A 17,547-nucleotide genomic window follows, 5' to 3' on the forward strand; every position below is an offset into this window, starting at 1 on the left:
ATTTTGGCCTTGGAAACTGTAACACGCAGAAGAGCAGCACACATGCCATGTATGGGTGTGGGCTTTTATTTATTTATTAACACAAAATTACTACTTTGAGTAAATTACAATATATTTAATTTTCAAGAAAGGACAGCATTAATTGCATTGTCTTGATTCCAAATTTTGACCAATGGCCCAAGTATGATATCCCAAAGTTTATATGCAATAATTAAGTTACATATAAACACATATTATTATTATTATTATTAGCATATGATGCAAGGAAGCCTGAGGCTTATGCTGCACAAGCTAAAAAATAAAAAAATAAATTTCTGAATTATGTGGTTTCATGTGGTCAATGATGGTCACGTATTCCTATTCAATGAAGTGGTAATTTTAAATATACAGCACAATTACATAAAGTTATTGATCGCTGAAACGCTTGAAATGAAACTACACAAATTCATTCAATGTGCGACAGCCTTATCTAATTTTGGATTTCTGGTCATTTTTGTGCATGCACCAATATAAATAATCTCTCTATATTTCAGAGTCAAATACCCACACAAACACTTTGCGATATTCCCATTCTGTGAATACGGCGATCAACCGAAAAGCGTGGTCTGCTTAAGGAAGGGAAACAGCTGTGCATTTTGTTTAATTTGAGTATTCATCCAAATCTTAACTTTTAATCTGTTTACTTTTAATAGTTTTTAATCTTTTTAATTGTGATTTTAATTATTTATTATCGGAAGCAGTTTTAGGCACCTCCATAGCCAGGTGAGCAGGAGCAGTAGTGCATAGCACATGCTTCTTGATTAGACCTGGATTCGAGCCCGTACCCACCAAATACGGAGGATGTGGCAGGTCAGGGAATGACCAACGCATATTCCCAGCCCGAATAAAGGGTGAGGGTTGGCGTCAGGAAGGGCATCTGGCCATAAAAATTGCATGCCAAAAACGATAAAAATGCTCATCCCATATAACAATGGGAAAAGGCAAGGATAAAAAAAAAAATTATCAGAAGCAGTTTTAACTATTTATTATGACACAATGTCTTCTCGTGGTCTTGCTGCGGTGGTTTGATGTGTTTCGGGTCGGGGTGGGCGCTCTCTGTTTTTGATTCTGTTGCTCATCGGATTTGGTCATATCTCTATGAGTGAGGGAATTCATTAATTTGTTTTTTTTTCACCTTATTTTATTTGTCACATATGGGAGAGAATGGACTGGAAGCATTCCATGAAAAAGATTGAGGTAATCTCTTACTTTTTAATATATTAAAATATAGTGGAAGTTATTGAGCCCTGTAGCTCTGAATTTTTTACTCAAAATTTTAAAATTGAAAACCTATAGCCCTTTTGGGAAATATTATGTTGTGAATTTCTTTAAATGCATTGAATTTCAACAACGAGAAAGTCCACATGCACATATTATTATGGATGAATAAGGCACCATTAGAAGAAAAAGAAGGTGGGATGGAAGAAGAAATCCAAATGATAAATGCATTATGATCTATAGAGAAAACTTCAGATTATTCAAATTTACAGCAACATAAACATAGTTTTACCTGTTATAAAAATAATAACAAACTGACGCGAATTTCGATTTGAAGTACCTTTTTGGTCAATGTAACAAACTCGTATATTGATACCGATGGCCACAGATGACAATCGAAGATCAGCTTATTGTAAAATGCACGACTCATTAGAATTGGTGTTATGCACGACTCATTAGAATTGGACTCATGTTAATTTTGAAGAATTCTTTAAAAATCAAATTAATGCCAATAAGAAGACTATCTAAATATTTTGAGGACTGGTATCAAACGACCACATGTATTTCTTAAATGCCAAATAGAAAAGAAATTTATGAATAATTACAATCTTCGGGTTTTAGGAGTGCTCAAATCTAATTCGGATTTACGATTTATCATAGAAGAATATTCATGTGCAGCATATGTAGTTGAATATGTGAATAAAACTAACAGAGGAATAAGCAACCTGCAAAGGAAAATTATAGAGCTACAAGAAGAATATCCTGATATGGATATAACTAAGCTAATACGGGCATTAAGTGTAGATGTATTGAATTCTGTAGAGATGAGTTCACAAGAGGCACTTGGCATTTATTACGATACCCAATGTCTGTATCTTCAAGAGCAATTGAATATATGCCAATGGTATGGCCACATAAGTGTCAGAAATTACATAAATCAAAAGCTAAATTGGATGAACAACAAGTTGGCAGTGAGTCTTTGGATACATGGAAAGATAGTAATTTTGATAAATATGAAAAATGGAGTGAAACATTAAAAGATATCTCTTGCACAATTTACTACTCATTATCGAAAAGGAAATGGGAGATAGGCGAAAAGACAATTTCCTAAAATAATTCGGTATCGGAATTATAATACGTCTTCATGATATGATAACTTTACACATAATTTTAGTTTCATAAGGAGTTCCTGCAGTTAAGACATTTTTAAAAGCTGCCACTGTGACATTATCAGTGATACTATCAGTCTCAGAGTAGAGCGGCAGCAACTCATTATGTACCTGGTACACAATTATATAATATATATATATATACATATATTTTTTTTTTTTTTTTTAAGGGACACAACTCTCTACAAACACCATAATTAAAATGATTGGTAACAATATTCTTATAATTTCTTTTGTACAAACACACAGAAATTAGTAATTTAGGCTTATTCTTATAGCAACAGACCATAACAAAACTTATGCGAAAGTTTAACAACTTACAGAAAGCTAATGTTTCAGAAGGAATAAGACGGATATCTTCAATTAAAATACGACCAGAATCACCATCATCAAATTCAACATACAGTGTCTTTTCTGGATTGGTAACTGAACTTGAAGCTGTAAAAACAGTTCAGATAAAAAATAAATAAATAAAAATAATAATAATAAAATTAATAGTAATAAATGAATTAAATTTACAGTACTTGGGAACTAAAAATCTACTGACTAATATAATTTTGAAAATGTAACCGGAAGACTATACTTTTTAGATAAACATTTTGGATTTATATACAAGGTGGCTATTAAATAACAGGACTGCACAGACAGCCACTACACACCAATTGCCACCCGTGAAACAAAGTTACGGCTGACTTTGAAACTTTCCATAGTTGTTTACCAAGTCATGTTCCCGCATGCTCATTTGAGTTGCAGTGAGGGAGAGAGTTTTTATTACCTTGTGTTTTTGCACTTTACTGTAAAAATGACAGACAAAAGAACTGAACAAATCAACCACAATTTTTTAACAAAACCAGAGAAAACAACTGAAAGTAATGAGTTATGTCAAGTTTATGGGGTAGATTCTATGTCAAGAGTTTGAGTGTTTGAATGCCATAAAAGATTTTTAGAAGGAAGAGAGAATGTAAAAGATGATGAATGAGACCATCCAGTATTCAAAAAAAAACTTTCACACATTCTTACTCCTGAGTGAACTTACTCCTGAGATCTTTGAGTGAACCAGGGTTGAAGCCCATGACCGCTAAATACAATTAATGTTTGATCGATAATTTATTGTAAACTCCTCTGACCTGGTGGTTGTGCCGGAGTATAAACAAGAAATTTTTAAAATGTGGACCGGATAAGGACATTGATTAAAAGTGGTTGTTGTTTAAGCATTAAAATGGCTGCATCAGAACTCAATATGGACAAAGAAAGAGACGAATTCTAATTGAAAATTTAGGCATGAGAAAAGTGATGCTAAAAATTTGAATGAAGATCAAAGGATGAGAAGATGCCCAGTTTGTGAAGCTGTTTTGAAAAAAATTGAAGATTTATATCTTACTGATCCATACCTTCCAAACAAAAAAAGCAAGAATGTCAAAATTAAAAATGAAAACCATGCTTCTTGTTTTCTTCGATATTAAAGGAATTATTATGGCTGAATGTGTCCTACAAAATCAGACTGTCAATCAAGAATATTACATTGAAGTTCTGACAAGGCTGCATGAAAAACTTTGAAGAAAGAGACTCAGAATTGCAGAAGCATGGTTGGATGGTCCATCAAGACAATGCTCCAGCACATAATGCACTCTGTTTGCCAGTTTCTGGCCAAAAAACAAATCCCCGTGTGTGCGAACATGCACTTTTCCTACCAGACCTAGGCCCCCCCGTAACTTTTTTTTCTCTTCCCTGAACCGAAAACTGTACTTATAAGGGAACCCATTTTTAGTCCATTGAAGATATTCAGAAAAAAATGATGAAAGTGTTAAAAGGGCTTACAGAAGATGACTTCCAGAAATGTTTCTGTGCTTGGAATAAATGCATAGACAAGTGTGTGCAAGCCTTGGGTGCATGCATGCACATACACACACAATTTCAGAGGGGATAACTTGTAAGTTATGAAATATTACTATTTTATTGCAACAGCCTCATAATTTAATAGTCGTACATCGCGTATGTTCTTGTTTATACTCCAGCACAACTACCAGGTCAGTGGAGTTTACAATAATCATCAGTACAAATGTCAATCATATTTAGTAGTCACAGGCTTGAACCAGGTCCACTTCAACGAGTGCGTGCTACTAAACTCACGCAGCTATGTCATATACTGTTGATATACTGTCTTTGTACTATCTAACTTCAAATTCAAGTTTAAAGTTATTAGCATCTCTACAAGTATGAGTAAGTAGCATATATAAATGAAAATTATTTGAGATCCCATTTACAAAATGTGATATCCTATTTATTAAATTTAACTGCAAAAACTAATATATAACCAACTCTTTCAAAATTTTCCATTTATTTATTGCCTTTTGATCATTATAACTGGTATAAACTCAGTACAAAAGACAGGGACTAATTATGCAACGCATAACTAGATGGCAGTACTCAATACATTCTGAAGAACTATCATACACCATAACTAGAAGGTAGCCTTTGAGAAGTATTGAGTATTATGAAAGGTAATTAAATGATTATGATCTTTATCTGCATAAGATATTTGTCACTATTTTTCATCCTTCCTTTCATTCATTCATCTTTGAGTTTGAGGACTGGTGCTAAGGTTTGAGGACTAACTTTAAGTACTAATACTTAAAGTTAATGCATATTAACTTTAAGCATTAGTACTAAAAGCAGCAAATAATGCAGAAAAAAAAAAAAAACCCAAGCTCAAAATCCCCCCCCCCCAAAAAAAAAAAAAAAACACGCAGCACTTCTCATACCATTTATCCCAGGGGCTCACATGTGGTGAGTATGGGCTTGGCACACCCAGGGTCCAGAGCTGAATATAATCATTTTCTCTCTCTCTCTCTCTCTCTCTCTCTCTCTCTCTCTCTCTCTCTCTCTCTCTCTCTCTCAGGGTAATTCAGAAATTTTTTTTTTTTTTTTTTTTTGGCTAGTGCAGCATAAGCCTCAGCCTTCCTTGCACCATATGTTAATAATAATCTCTCCATCCCCTCTGTATAGTGCCTCCTTGAATTTATTCAAACTACCCATCTCCACAAAACCCTTTGATATACAACCAACAACAGTTGGTGAAGACAAATTTCCACCCATCAATCCCACAACTATCCTTCCTCAATTTGCAGTGCTTTTTTTGAGACAGTACACAATGGTACGCCATACCGGCACCTTTATTAATAGCGACGTGTGACATTTGGATGCAGTACACTTTGAAATTTGTAGTATTCCATAAATTTTTTCACGTGTTTACCTACTATTCAAATAATCTTAAAGTTATTTAACTAAATGCATGGATATTTTCTATATAAAACTTTATAACCATTTTTAGAATTTTAAATTACTCCGTTGGACCTCTATTTAACGAACTCCTTTTATAGTAATTTTTTTTGAATTCCAAGGGGTATTAAAAAAAATTTGCTATAAAATTTAAAATAGTTTAATATAGTTTAATAGTTACATTTAAAATAGTTTCCACTGAGCAAAGAAAATTTTCATACGATGAACAGACTAACTCTGTACACACAGTTCACATTTCTGGCCTTCAGGCAATTAGTGCTGCTGCACGAATTAAGAGAGCTAAGGGAATTACCATTCTACAACTTAGTGGCACCTTAAAAACCTATCTGACCACCTGTACCACTACGGAGAAGTTGTGCTGGTCAACAGCTGATTAAGGGGTATTCCTGATGCTGACGATGGGCTCTGCTCAACTTTCTACTGCAGTGGTGTCCAACTTTTTCCCATACGGGGGCCATATTAAAAAAAAATTCAGTTAGATTTCTTTCGTGGGCCACGCTGTGATTTTAGAAAAATTAGCTGGTGCAGCAATTTTTATTGTTACATTTTCCATATTATTATTAAATCAGTTTATTGACCCAATAAATATGGTCTGAACCCCTTACATGGCCATTCAGTCAGGAGGGCAATCTGTAATACAATTAATTATTTACATTCAATATAAGCAAACAAGTTTACATTATATATGAAAAATATGAATCAGTTTTAACAATCAGTGGATGTAACAAGGTCAAACTTACAAAAATAACAACCATAAATAATGAAATATTTACAAATTTCTGTAGCCGATTTAACATTTAGGTACAGATTTTCCAGCGGGAATAGATGTCATAGCTCCATCCACAATGAAAGTTTCCTTTGAGTCACAGAACTTGTCTAGATCAATCACTAGTCTGTTGACAAGCTGGATAGTGTTTCTAGGGAACATTGCAATTAGGTGACCTAGATTGTTTAGCCATGTTTGAAGAGGAAGCCGAGGATCCGCCTGGCAGCGTCCTGCTGTCCTGGAAGTCCTAACGATGTCATCCATTCTGGGGGAATCTATGCGTCCGGTTACGAGTTTAGTGAATGTTAGAATATTTTGGGCAGTAATCTGCTGTTTCCAAGGCATCACTTCTAAATTGGAGTAGAGCACTGATCTAGAGATGGTATACTGTCTCCTTGTTATTTTATTAAGCCATTTAAGGATCCAGTACTCTAACCTGAGAAATCTGATGAAGTGAATTTTAGGTGCTGAGGACCAGATGAGGGAGGAATATAATGGAATAGGATAAAGGCAGCATTGGACATATTGGATGATAAGCTGAAGATCATGTATTGCTATGAATCTTGGCATAGGCAGCCACACTGCTGCATAGGTCTCCATTTTGGTGACATTTAGATGCTGCTGAAATGGGAGGCCCTCATCCCATGTTAAGCCTAAGTCCTTATGTGAGATGACTTTTGCTATAGATTCCCCTGTGATATAGATTTGTATGTCATTCTTTAACCATTTGTTTGTTAGTGTGATTAAGTTCTAGACTGATTGAATCTAGATACATTTCTAGTTGTATTTTTTGATTGGCCAGTTGATTGATGGTAGCTGCTTGATTAGGATTAGATGATGTTATGTAGAATTTAATGTCATCTGCATAAGACAATGTGTCCACTGATTACCACTCTCTGCTTCTCCCACTCAACCATCCCTTTATCCATAGCAGCAATTTGCCTCCAATGCCACACTGTTCCAATTTGTGCAGCAGTCTTCCATGTGCAACAGTATCAAAAGCCTTTCTAAGATCCAAATATATAATATCAAAGTTATTCCCTGCATCCAGTTCTTTTGTGACTGCATCATAGTATCCAATCAAATTGGTCAGGCAAGACTTCCCCTTAACAAAACCATGCTGCGTCCCAGCTATAACTGAAGTCTTGTCTAGATGATCCTGCAGTGCTTCTTTAACCAGTGCATCCATTAATTTTCCTGGAACAGAAGTTAAACAAACAGTTCTATAATCACTTTTGTCAGCTTTTGATCCTCCTTTGTGAATTGGGGTCACATTTGAACATCTATGGGTACCCCCCCCTGAGTCCAAAGAAGCTCTCATAATTATGGCTAAGGGTTTGCTTACTTCCTTTGCTGCCTCCTTTAATATAACTGGATAGATCTCATCCACCCCGGGTGCCTTTTTTATGTTTATCCTTAACAATTTCTCCTCCACTTTCCTCTCAGTTATTACAAAATCATCTAGCTTCTGCCAGAGTTTACTTCACCTCTAGCATTCCTCTTCCTGAATAGTGTACACCCAATTATACATGCACCCACATTTTACTCTTAGTAACCATAACATAGTCCACGTATTTGCTTTTTCCATGAGGAGTCTCAGTAGCTGCTGGGTCTCCTCATGGAACAAGGAGTATACAAGTAAATTCTTCATGTAATAAATTCCTGCATTTTTCAGGATGCTGCTGCATGTTCCAATAGAATCTGTGCAGAATCAGTTAAACCCCCTACAGATGCTGCTAATCCATTATTTTGTGTATTCACCCCACCCTAGCTAGCAGTTTTCTGCCCCATCTAACACTGCTTCGATAGAATCATTAAATAATTTTTTTGCACTCCCTTCTATTAAAAGATCATACTGGGAAAAATTCTACCCCATGAGCCTTGAACAGTCTCTCCAAAGCCGAATTAATTGATAAGGCTCTCTTCATGTGCTCCTTCGTCTGGACAGAATTGCAGAAACTTTTAATATCCATTCTAACTTACAACATTGCACTGTATTTGTTAATTAAATTTTCAGATCTTCTCTTAATATCATTAGTACCAACTTGTAAAGCAGTATCTTCTTTTGTTCCCATAGAAGATGATAGCTGCTCTTCAATGTTATCAACTTTAGTCCACTGGCAGACACATCCTGGTTATATTCCACCTGTCCTTTGTTCCATAATATATTTACCATTCTCCTAAGAATTAAGTTCCCAACTATAACTGCTTCCTGTGGGACAAAGGATTCCTGTGCTAAGTGCTTGATGGGTCTCTCTCTCTCTCTCTCTCTCTCTCTCTCTCTCTCTCTCTCTCTCTCTCTCTCTCTCTCTCGTAATCCTTCAAAGGCATTAACCCAATTATGATGATTTCCTTAGTATTTAAATGCTAAGAAAATCATCACATTGGTGTCAGTTCCATGTTATGTTATTTGCCTGGTATGAAGCCAAATAATAAAAAAATATAAATTAAAATATCTTTAGAGGTTTGTTCACTATTTCTGCTTTAGCTTTCTTTTACTTTTCAAATATATTAAGGATGTAGCAATATATTATATAAACAAACCTAATACCAATGTATCAAAAATTAATAATATTAAATTAATTAATTTTTTTTATATTTTTTTGGAAATTAGTGAAACATCATAATCTCAAAGAATGAAAGTTATAGATATAGTGGAAACTGGGGGAGGGGGATAAAATAAGCCATCGGTATGTCTTTAGAGGTCCACAAGGTGCCATAACTTATTCAGAATATACCTTTTGATATTCTGAGACAAGAAATCAGCATAATCCTTGTAGTTAAATATAGTGAGCTTACTTTTCTTCAACAGTAGCCACAACACTGTGTTGATTATTCACATTAATAGAGGCAATATGATGCAAGAAAGCAAGCTTATACAGCATCAGCCAAAAAAAGAAAATGAAAAAAAATAAAAAATAAAAAAAACTTCCCATTTAACCTATCCATATGCTCTAAAATGTTTGTCCAGTTCTTACTTGAATTTATTTAAGCTATCAACTTCCACAGTGACATATGGAAGTTTGTTCCAACAATCAACCATCCACTGGCTAAAGGCAAACTTCCACACATCTATTCTACAACTGTCTTTCCTCAACTTGAATTTATGCCCCTTCAGGTGCGTAATATGAACAAGAGGAAGAATCCCATCAGCACTGAGCTTGCTCAAGCCATTCAAGGCCTTATACACCTCAATGAGATCACCTCACAGGTGCTATTCTCCAGACATTACAATTTGCAGACCTTAAGCCTTTCTTGATGGGAGAACTCTTTGTTCCCCTCATCAATCTTGTTGCCCTTCTTTGCACTCATTCCAGAAGCTCTACATCCTTCCTAAAATGAGGCCTCCAGACCTGTATGCAGTATTCAAGGTGTGGCCTGACCATTGCTTTATACAAGGGGATAATCACCTCCTTATCCCTGCTAGCAAAATTCCTGAGCAGCTTTGGCAGTCTGTCCACACAATTACACCCTGGGTCTTTTTCATTCTTCACTACCCTGAGTGTAACACTCTATTGATACATTTCTCTGGGGTTACTGCTACTCATATACAGTACTTTGCATTTGTCAATGTTAAACTTCAGTTGCCACCACTCAGCCCATCTGCCATACTTTTCTAGACCCTGTTGCGGTAGCTTATCATTACTTTCATTAACAACCCCACCAACCTTCGTATTATCTGCAAACTTGGACATTAAGCCTGATATACCTTCATTAATATCGTCGATAAATATAGAAAACAACAATGGGCCCAACACCAAACTCTGGGGGAACTCCACTAATAACATTATCCCACAAAGAGCAGTGTCCATTGATTACCACTTTTTGTCTTCTCCCACTCACCATCCTTTTATCCACAGCAGCAACTTACCCTTAAAGCCATGCTCTTCCAATTTGTACAGTAGTTTTCCACATGCAATAGTATATCAAAAGTTCTCCTGAAATCCAAGCATATGATATCAAAATTATTTTTTGCACCCAGTTCCTTTATGACCACATTGTAGTATCCAATTACAGTTATGTGTAACATGTTTTAAAAATACTTTAGCACCTCACTAAATTTAAAATCAAACAAGGCAATATATAAAGATTATAAATAAAGGTTATGGAATATGGATAATGTAAGGAGCTTGATGGGAGATAGTTTACAGATTGCTTGATAACTCAGTGTAGGTGAAGTAAGAACCTCTTCCTTTTCTTCAAAATGTTCTAAATAATGTTGAAGGCAGATAAAACAAGGAAAGATAGTTAACAATAAGAGGTATAAAATTATAATGAACTCAGGCAAGTTGGGATAATAAAAAATAATATTAACCATAATCCAATGTTTATCAATTCTATTTGCTGTCATAAACTGTACGGTTATTTATACCACTGTAGTGTTAAAATTATACTACTTGTTTCTACTTGTTTTGTATATACAGTATTTCTATTACAAACAAGTTAGTGCTTCATAGAAAATCAGTTTACTTCGTAGAAAATCAATGAAGTAGGTGAAATGGCGTAGTTTTTTTTTACATTTCATATTTTGAATGCTTTCACGAGTTGCTTGTTATTGCACTGTCTCAAATAAGCAAAGCTTCACCAGTATAGAAGACTAATGTCACTTATTCTTGGCAGATACCACCACCAAAACAGCAACATTTCGAAGCTTGTTGGCTTCTTATCAGTAGGTGGATAGGTACCCCAGCAATACAATAAGTGACAATCCAGTTATTAAGTTTAACTCTGCAATGTGAGAGATGCCAAATGGTGTGCAATAGTAACGTATTAAAAAGAGTATATGGCTGAAAGCCTCAGACTATGGGAAATTTACTAGATGAATAAATTAGTGCAAAGCATCATTTTAGTTTGTAATAAATAACAAAAACAATGCCTTTTCACTTACTTCGGATATTTGCTACAAACTAAAATGATGCTTTGTGCAAACTTGTTTGTCTAGTAAATTTCCCAGTCTGAGGCTTGTAGCCCTAAATCCTTTTTAGTATTTCTATCATTAACTACTCCTTGTTCAATGGTGTAAATTAATCTTTTATTACTAAAATGGTTTGTTACCATTAAAATCTGTTAGAATTAATTGGTGCAAGCCAAATGTTTCCACACCGGTGGACAAATTAATTTATACTTACATTATTTACAGGTTGGCATTGTCTCATTCAGCACAGTTCTCCTCCAGAGTTAATACATAAATTACAGTGCTTCTCCCCATCTGTTTGAAGCATCTCTAGAACTTCTGTTTCATGATGCTGTTCACAAAGTTCCTTTTAATTGGATTTTCATTTTGGAGAAGAGAAAGACTTCACAGGATCCACATCAGTAGAATAAGGAGGGTGTGGGCACGTCACCATTTGATTCTTGGCTGTGAACCAACAAAGCCGTGATGTCATGATGCAGAAGCCAATCCTGAGTGTGCCATTTGTATAGGTGCTTTCTCCCAACATTCTCCCTAAATTGCCTTAGGACCCCGATGTACAACTGATGATTTACGCTGGAAGAAGGAATCTTGGAGTTTCCAGAGTCAAAGATAATAATCAACATGCTCGATGTTTGATCTGACCAACCTTACCTTTTTTTGGACATGGAGATGGTGGGATTTTCTACAGGGAAGGCTGTTGCTTTGTTTCTAGGTCAAACCTATAAATTCAGCTTTAATCCTCGTTATGACCTTGGAAAGGAAGTTTCTGTCCATTCCTACCTGTGCCTGCAGATCCTCTCTACACATAGGTCAGTTCTGTTTCTATCCATCACTCAGCAAACTGAGTACAAATTTTACAAGACAGAAAAATAGAAACCCCCCCCATCTTTAAACAGTTATAATACAGATGGGAAAAGCTATTTCCCGTGGGATTCTCATTACACATGGAAAACAGATGCCATAATGACATTATTTTCAAAAGCAGCTATTCAGCAAAATTAAACTTGTCTGGAATTAAATGTTCTTTTTCCTTGTTTACAATGCAATGGATTTTTCTCAGACACAGGCATTAGTAATAATGAATGTTAATTCATTACTAATGCCTCAGACACAGGCATTAGTAAAATCTAAACTTCAGAAGAAGCTGAACATTGAATTATTATCAATTCAATGGCTTAATTCCTATAGCTTATGATATGATATGATTTTACAATAATAAATACTTTCCCAGATATATATAGAGAAAGAAGAGCATTCAGTGCCCAATTTTTTTAAACAACTGCACAAGGGAATCAACTGACATAATCTCTCTCTCTCTCTCTCTCTCTCTCATCAAGTACATAAAATTCTATTGCTATTAACCCAAACTTCATGCCATCTCTTAAAAGTAGTCAATGAAATCAAACAAATAGTTTTTACAAGTAGCGGGGAAACTTATCACCTCCTGACTGGCTAGTAAAAATATGGTTTTGATGCCATGTAACATTATTGTATAGTACAGATTTAAAATATAATTACATTTAGCTATGGTTCCAGGATAAAGACACCGACACTTCTGACTCCAGTATGCACACACTCTAGTCCCTTCTCGTAACTGAAGGACTGACTCTGGTTTCACTTCAAGAATCTGAAACAAATAAATATATTGTAGTCAGAGTTTTCTTATCATATAAAAAAACAATTTTTCTAAAGCAAAACAAAAAAATACAGACATGCAAAATATAAATTACAAAGTGAATTACAGAACCAAATATAAGTAATTAACATTATCATTAGTATGTAGACGGCAATTCAAATGAAAGTGGACCAAAATGCACACTTTATATATTATACGAGGGGGTATCAAAGAGTTCGTATCCTGACCTAGATAAAACATCAGTATGAAGATGCCATTTTTAATATAAGTTGTCTACATATTCAATAACTAACATGTGAAATTTCATTTCCGTAGGCGGAAATGAAATGAAATTTCATTTCCGTAGATCGTACACCAGAGGTGGAGCCCGGAATCTGAGGAAGGATGCTAGGGTTGACAAAGTGGAGCATCGAGAGGTGATCAAGTTCCTGCATTTGCAGGGCAAGAAAGCTCAGGAAATTAATGAAGAAATGAAAGCTATGGGCAGAATTGTCCATCCTATGACACTAAGAAAATGGAAATGAGTTCCAGTGTGGTCGTGCAAGTGTCTTTGACAAGCCAAGAGAAGGAAGGCCTCAACATCCACAGACAGTGAGATGGTTGCAAAGGTTGAGCAGCTGGTGCTGAGTGAAAGATGTGTGACAATTCATTTCATCGCAAATGCAGTGGGAATTAGTTATGTATATTGTGGGAATATACATAACTAATTCCCACTGCATTTTACATAAACATCTGCACAATGGATTCCAAGATTGCTGATGCCTTTGCAGAAGCAATGTCAAATGCAATCTTCTTCTTGCCAACTGCTGGATTTGTGTAATGCAGGTGTTTAGAACTTTTCTGATTGGTTGGTGACAAATGCTGGATGTACCAGTATGATCTGGAAACTAAAGACATGTCAAAGCAGTGGCAGCACACCTCCTCCCAAAAAAAACAAAGACCACTCCATCTGCAAAGAAGGTGATGTTGTCTGTGTTTTGGGACAGAAGAGAGGTTATCCTGACAGATTACCTACCTCGTGGTTCCAGACGTAATGGAGAACACTACAGAAATCTTTTGAAAAAGTTACATGATGCTTCGAAGGTCAAAAGGCGTGGGATGTTAACCAAAGGTGTCCATCTTCTTTCAGACAATGCACCGGCTCATGCGACCATTGCCACCACCAACTTTGTTGCCCAGTGTGGCTTCAAACTACTGCAGCACCCACCCTATTCTCCTGACTTAGCATCATCAGATTACTTCTTGTTTCAAGAAATGAAGAAACCATTGCGTGGACGGCGCAATGGTTTCTTCATTTCTATGATCAAAGAATTAAACAACTGATCCATAGATGGAAGAAATTCTTACTACACATGGAGAGTAGAAAAGGATTAAAGTTCCTATGAAGGAACTTTAATCACAGAAAAGGATTAAAATTCCCGTGAAGTTTCACCATTCTGGGGCTATTACATCTAGGTAAGGGTACGAACTTTTTGATACCCCCTCGTATTTATGTAAAAATACTTCTCAAAGCATTAATCTCACTATGTAAGCAGCCTGATTATTCTGTATCCACAGAAATATTTTGACAACTGTAACAGTATTTATTTAGCTCAGCAATAACAAGGCTGAGCCTCACTGACTTTTCAGCAAAATATCTATTGCATGTGTTTCTTGTTCAAGATTAGTGGTTGTAGCTCCATCCACCTTCCTAAATACACACAATTTTACCTGAATTTTGTGGAAGTTTTGAAAGTGACAGGTGTGGTTTATGCAAACTTACTATGTGACACATGCTAATATATGAAGACCACCATTATTGTAATTAAGTTTATTTCTAGTTTTGTGTGAAGAAATAAGATTGTTTACATTATTGTTAGATATCTGTGGTAATTGCTACAAGTAAGATACTGTTAGTTTTGTTTCATTTGTTAGGTAAAATAGGTGATAACAGATATATATATATATATATATATTTTTTTTTTTTTTTAAATATTTTTATATTAGCATTAGCAGAGGCATATGATGCAAGAAAGCAAGCTTATTCAGCATCAGCCAAAAAAAAAAAAAAAAAAAAAAAAACACACACCACTCCCATTTCACCCCTCCGTTCGTTCGAAATACCTGTCCAGTTGAGCCTTAAATTTGTTTACGCTATCAACTTCAACAACAAATGATGGAAGTCAGTTCCACCAACCAACCACCCGCTGGCCAAAGGCAAATTTCCACACATCTATCCGACATCCGTCCTTCCTCAATTTGAATTTATGCCCTCTGAGGTGATTATTCTGAGCAAGAGGAAGAATCCCATTGGCATTGAGCATGCTGAAACCATTCAAAGCCTTACACACCTCTATCAGATCACCTCGCCGGTGCCTAGTCTCCAGACTCTGTAATTTGCAAAACTTAAGCCTTTCTTCGTAAGAGCAACCCTTTGTTCCATTCACTAATCTTGTTGCCCTTCTCTGTACCCATTCCAGCAGCTCTACATCCTTCTTGAAATGAGGCTTCCAGACCTGTATACAGTACTCAAGATGCGGCCTAACCATTGCCTTATACAAGGGAATAATCACCTCCTTACCCCTGCTAGAAATATTCCTGTATATCATTGACAAGACACCATGAGCTACTCTTGCAGCTCATCTGTACTGCTCAGAGAACTTCATATCTGCCTGCACAATTACCCCCAGGTCCTTTTCATTCTCCACCACTGTCAGTGTAGTACCGCAGAGTTGATACGTTGCTCTGGGGTTACTGTCTCCTATATGCAGCACTCTACATCTGTCAATGTTAAACCTCATCCGCCACCTCCCAGCCCATCTGCCCAACCTTTCCAGATCCCGCCGCAGCAGCATAGCGCCAGTAGTGTCCTCAACAACCCCGCCAACCCCTGCGTCATCTGCAAACTTGGACACTAAACCCGATATACCATCATCAACATCACTCATAAACACCGAAAACAACAACAATGGACCCAACAATGAACCCTGAGGAACTCCACCAACAACATTAGTCCACGCTGAGCAGTGTCCATCGACTACCACTCTCCGTCCTCTGCCACCCAACCATCCCCCCATCCATAGCAGCAACCTGCCTCCAATGCCACACTGCTCCAATTTGTGCAGCAGCCCCCCATGCGCAACAGTATCAAAAGCCCTCCTAAGATCCAAATATATAATACCAAAGTTATTCCCTGCATCCAGTTCTTTTGTGACTACATCATAGTATCCAATCAAATTGGTCAGGCAAGACCTGCCCCCAACAAAACCATGCTGCGCCCGAGCCATAACTGAATTCTTGTCTAGATGAGCCTGCAGTGTCTCCCTAACCAGTGCCTCCATTAATTTTCCTGGAACAGAAGTTAAACTAACAGGTCTATAACTACTTGTGTCAGCCTTTGATCCTCCTTTGTGAATTGGGGCTACATCTGCACATCTCCAGTCTATGGGTACCTCCCCCGAATCCAAAGAAGCTCCCACAACTACGGCTAGGGGCCTGCTCACTTCCCCCGCTGCCTCCCTCAATACAACTGGACAGATCCCATCCACCCCAGGCGCCTTTTCTATGTTCATCCCCAACAATCCCTCCCCCGCCTCCCTCTCAGTTACCACAAAATCATCCAGCTCACTGCCAATGTCTACTTTACCTACGTCATTCTCCTTCCTGAATAACTGATGCAAAATACTCGTTTAGATTGTTAGCCACCTGAGCAGGATCCTCAACTGTTGAACCATCAACATCCAGTGGACCAATCTGATTCATCCCCTTCCTTCTTGAGTTTAAATAGGTAAAGAACTCTTTTCTGTTTCTCCTTGCATCCCCTGCCAAAGATTCCTTGCAGCCTGCCTCTGCCCGCCTAATCTCCTTTGTGACCCGTCACAGACCAACTCATATCCATCATAGGCCTCCATGTCGCCCATCAATCCGTATGCACTCCACCTCCCCGCCACATGCCTCACCAGTTCATCCGACAACCATTTAGGCCTAAACCTTGAACAATATTTCTTAGTTGGTATGTAAAGCCTGGTAGCTTCCAAGATTAGTTCCTTGAATGCTTCCCATTCCGAGCTTGCTGCCGGCAACATCATCAGTTGGTCCCACTGTACAGAACCCAAACACTGTCTCAGACCATCATAGTCGCCCTTACGAAAACAAAAACCCCTCCCTCCACTTCCGATGGCAGCTACCTCCCCGAGCAAATCCCACCTCAACACACTGTGACCACTGTCACCCAGTGGTTCATCCATCCGCAGATTCCCAATGCATGAAGAATCACCGCTGACAACCAGATCAAGAGCACTGCTCCCTCTTGTTGCCTCACGAACATGCTGATGTAGAAAACAATCATCCAATAAATCCACAAAAGCCTGGCTAGTGTGTGAGTGACCAACCCACAAATTCCAGTCAATATCTGGGAAATTAAAATCCCCCATTATAAGACTGCAGCATGTTCAAAAGGCAACCAGAGAGAGAGAGAGAGAGAAATACTTTTGATCTGGCTATAAGCAGCGATTATTCATGCATC

At 37.1% G+C, this 17,547-nt stretch overlaps 1 protein-coding gene across 3 annotated transcripts in view; it reads right to left on the minus strand.

The window, feature by feature from the left end:
* Nucleotides 1–17,547, minus strand: part of LOC150083015 (uncharacterized) — a 487,383-nt gene that overhangs the window by 83,038 nt on the left and 386,798 nt on the right. For all 3 annotated transcript variants that reach the window (XM_090377743.1, XM_090377741.1, XM_090377742.1), the window contains 2 exons: nucleotides 12,926–13,034; nucleotides 2,748–2,864 (listed from right to left, as the gene is read on the minus strand). In XM_090377743.1, the coding sequence (XP_090233869.1) occupies nucleotides 2,748–2,864; nucleotides 12,926–13,034 (226 nt within the window). The remainder of the gene's footprint in view (nucleotides 1–2,747; nucleotides 2,865–12,925; nucleotides 13,035–17,547) is intronic.

The sequence above is a fragment of the Mastigoproctus giganteus genome, chromosome 7 (assembly GCF_048544385.1).
Source record: "Mastigoproctus giganteus isolate SK-2022 chromosome 7, ASM4854438v1, whole genome shotgun sequence".
Lineage (NCBI taxonomy): Eukaryota > Metazoa > Arthropoda > Arachnida > Uropygi > Thelyphonidae > Mastigoproctus > Mastigoproctus giganteus.